Here is a 3,752-nt window from a genome sequence, read left to right as displayed (position 1 = left end):
CACCTGGGGGTCCTGGGTGCCAGGTCTCAGAAGGAGCAGGGAGTTACATGGGGGTCTTATGTATTGGGTCTCAGCCATAGCGGATGTCACCTGGGAGTCCTGGGTGCCAGGTCGCGGCCAGACCAGGTGTCACCTGGGGATCTTAGGTACCTGGTCATAGTCACGGTGTGGCATCACCTGAGGGTCCTGGGTGCCAGGTCTTGGACAGAGCAGGGCATCATCCTGGTTGGTTACCGGGTCTCAGAGTGGTGTGTCACCTGGGGTACTGGCCTCTGGCTCTCCCCCGCAAACCTCGGCCGACTCGGGGCTCCATCTCCCGTGGCGCCCCCGCCCGGGCCCCACTGCGCGTCTCCCCCCTCCAGAGCTGTACGTGGCCCAGTGCACGCAGCGGCCTGTGGACATCGTCTTCCTGCTGGACGGCTCGGAGCGGCTGGGCGAGCAGAACTTCCTCAAGGCTCGGCGCTTCGTGGAGGAGGTGTCCAGGCGACTGACCCTGGCGCGCCGGGACGACGACCCGCTCAACGCCCGCCTGGCGCTGCTGCAGTACGGCGGCCCTCAGGAGCAGCGGGTGGCCTTCCCGCTGACCGCCAACCTGACGGTCATCCACGAGGGGCTGGAGGACGCGCGCTACCTCAACTCCTTCTCGCACGTGGGCAGCGGCATCGTGCACGCCATCAACACGGTGGTTCGCGGGGCGCAGGGCGGGGCGCGGCGCCACGCCGAGCTCGCCTTCGTCTTCCTCACCGACGGCGTCACGGGGAACGAGAGCCTGGAGGAGTCGGTGCACTCCATGCGCAAGCAGAACGTGGTGCCCACTGTGGTGGCCGTGGGCAGCGACGTCAACATGGACGTGCTCTCCAAAATCAGCCTGGGCGACACGTCTGCCATCTTCCGCGAGAAGGACTACGACAGCCTGGTGCAGCCCGGCTTCTTTGACAGGTTCATCCGCTGGATCTGTTAGCCTCGCCCCCGCCCAGGTCCGCGCGCCCCCGCCAAGGTCCCGCCCAGGGAACGGACGCCACATGGCGACCCAGCCCCACGGGCCTCCAACGTCCCGTCTATGGTGCTAAAGGTCGCGCAGAGAAGGGCCCCGGGCCACCTGCAGACCCGGTTTCTCTCTGCGTGGCGGCGGTCCTCCGTGCACGGGGGAGCGACGCCCCTGCGCCCCGCGCTTCCACTCCCAAATCCTGGCCCCTACCCTGGGGTCCCCCGGCGACTCCCCCTACCCCCATTCTGTCCACTCCCTTCCCTCCATACCTCTTCACTGCCTCCGCGCCCCCACCAGACCCCTCAGGCACAGCCCTCCAGCGTCCCCGCCTCTCACCGACAGCCCCCACCCGCTGGTCTAGTGCCCTCTCGCCCTCCCCGCTGCACGGCGCGGCCAGGCAGGACGCTGCCTCCCGAGTCCATCTGCCCTCGGCGTGCACCCTGCCTCCCACACTGTCACCGGCTCCTCTGGGTCCTGCCCCTCATCACCTGGCCTGAGGCATCCTCACCTGCAGTCAGACTGTGGCCCCCGTCCCTCCAATAAAAGCTTGTGAACCGCCCACTGCCCCGCGCCCCTGCCTGTCTCTCTCCCACTCACAGACCCTTCTGCAGGCCACACCCAGCCGGTTCGCATGTCCAGGCCCGTCATGGGTCTTCAGCCCCTAGGACTGATCGCGACCCCCACATCCCCAGGACTCCCTTGGAACTCTGTGTCAACCTAGGCTGAGCCTTCACAGCCTTCTGCTTGAAGGAGTAGGTACTGCCTCTAGTGCATATCCAAGACTGGACGTCTCAGCCACAAAATCCACCCCTTCTAGTCAGCCTTAGGGCTGAGAACTTGGCTACTGGAACTCTCCCTCTATCCCCAGACTGAGTGCCACAGTGTCTTTAAGAAAGTTTAATGATCTGCGTGAGTATAGTTAGTGTGTGTGTGGAGAGAGAAAGAGAGGCGCAGAGAGATGATAGAGAGACGTGATGATGTCTTAGTAACGTCGTGCTGCCTTAGAAAAAAATACCACAACTGAGTGACTTTAAAGAACAGAATTTTTTTTTTTCTCACAGTTCTGGAGGCTGGGAGTCCAAACTTAGGGTGTCAGCTCTAGGGGAAGATCCTCCTTTGTCTCTTTCAGCTGTTAGTAGCTGCCGGCAATTCTTGGCGTTACTGGGCTTGTAGCTGCAGCTTCACATGACGTCTGTCTTCCCTGTGTGTGTATGCCAATGTCCATTCAGCTCTTTTTATAAGGCACCACTCAGAAGTGATTAGGTGTGGGACCCAACCTACACTTATGTGGCCTCATTAACATAATAAAGAAAAGCTCTATTTCCAAACAAGGTCACTGTCTTAGTTATCTAGAGCTGCTGTAACAGAAATACCACAAGTGGACAGCTTTAACAAACAGAAATTTATTCTCACAGTTTAGGAGGTTAGAAGTCCAAATTTAGGGCACCAGCTCCAGGGGAGGCCTTCTCTTTCTGTCAGCTCTGGGGGAAGGTCTTTGTCATCAATCTTCCCCTGGTCTAAGAGTTTCTCAGCACAGGGATCCCAGGTCCAAAGGATGCACTCCGCTCCTGACTTCTTGCCTGGTGGTAATGAGGTCCCTCTCCTCTCTGTTCACTTCTCTCTTTTATATCTGAAAAGAGATTGACTCAAGATACAACCTAATCCTGTAGATTGAGTCCTGCCTCATTAACATTACCGCCTCTAATCCTGCCTCACTGATATCACAGAGATTAGGATTTAGAACACAGGAAAATCACATCATATCTCAAAAAGGAGAACAACCACACAATACTGGGAATCATGGACTAGCCAAGGTGACACATTTTGGGAGACACAGTTCAATCCGTAACAGTCACCTTGCCACTGTGAGACTGTTTAAGTCAAGATCAAGTGGTGGTTCACACATGACTGTACACCACCCCAGAATACACCCTTCTGGCCCTCTGCCAGCTGTAGCTGCAAGCCCTCACCCTCACCCATGCGCGGACCAGCTTCTTGCCCCCTGAGAGCAGCAGGACCCCAAAGTGGTGAAGCCCAGCAGTAGGCATGGCTGCGGCTGAGGTGAGCCAGTCAGGTTTGCCTGGAACTGAAGGTCACACAAGGTCAGGGCAGATGGGATCCCCAGTGGCCAGAAACCACACCCTGGGGGGGGTGGAGCACTTCCAGCCCAAGGCATCACTAACAGGCCGTGTCCAGGTAAGTGAGATTCCTGGAGTCCCCCTGGGAACCCAACAGACCCACAGACCTTGCCAAGTGTGCACAAGGCTGGGGGAGTCCCCTCACCTGGGCCAGGTGCACCCAGCCTCTGAGTCACAGGAGTGCAGAGTGGATCCTGGGGAACACGCCCCACCCCTTGGACCTGATGGCATCCACCATGTTTGGTCCGCATCGGACGAGCAGATCCGAGCTGCCCAGAGGGGAGGAGGTTGAGTGTCCAGGTCCCGGAATTGCAGTCAAACTGAGGAGCGCAGTCCTCACGTTGACCCTTCACGCAGGTTCTGTCCCTGACACCAGCGTAGGTGATGCTACAGTGCCTGGTGGTACCTGGCCCCATGGAACACGGAAGAAAGTGCAGACCCCTCCCTCAGCCCAGAAGAAGATTCTCACCTCCTCACACCCCTCCTGCCATCGTCTTCCCTCCCCTTGTCCCTGCCCCTTCTCAGCCATCACATCAGTCATCCCCAGAAAGATGCCCACAACCAGGCACGCGTCTCTGGCTCTCCCAGGGAGTCATGTTGGGAGCTGATGGCTTCTACCAAACTGT

At 58.8% G+C, this 3,752-nt stretch overlaps 1 protein-coding gene across 1 annotated transcript in view; it reads left to right on the top strand.

Annotated features, from left to right (window-relative positions):
• The window catches only part of COL6A2 (collagen type VI alpha 2 chain), a 23,646-nt gene extending 22,685 nt beyond the window's left edge, over positions 1-961 (top strand). Inside the window, exon 27 of the mRNA XM_004384843.1 lies at positions 363-961. Within this exon, the coding sequence (XP_004384900.1) occupies positions 363-961 (599 nt within the window). The remainder of the gene's footprint in view (positions 1-362) is intronic.
• Positions 962-3,752: the final 2,791 nt, after the last annotated feature.

This window comes from Trichechus manatus, unplaced genomic scaffold (assembly GCF_000243295.1).
Source record: "Trichechus manatus latirostris isolate Lorelei unplaced genomic scaffold, TriManLat1.0 scaffold00128, whole genome shotgun sequence".
In the NCBI taxonomy this organism is placed as follows: Eukaryota; Metazoa; Chordata; class Mammalia; order Sirenia; family Trichechidae; genus Trichechus; species Trichechus manatus.
The sequence above is the reverse complement of the archived record's forward strand: the minus strand, read 5'-3'. Positions and strand labels throughout refer to the sequence as shown.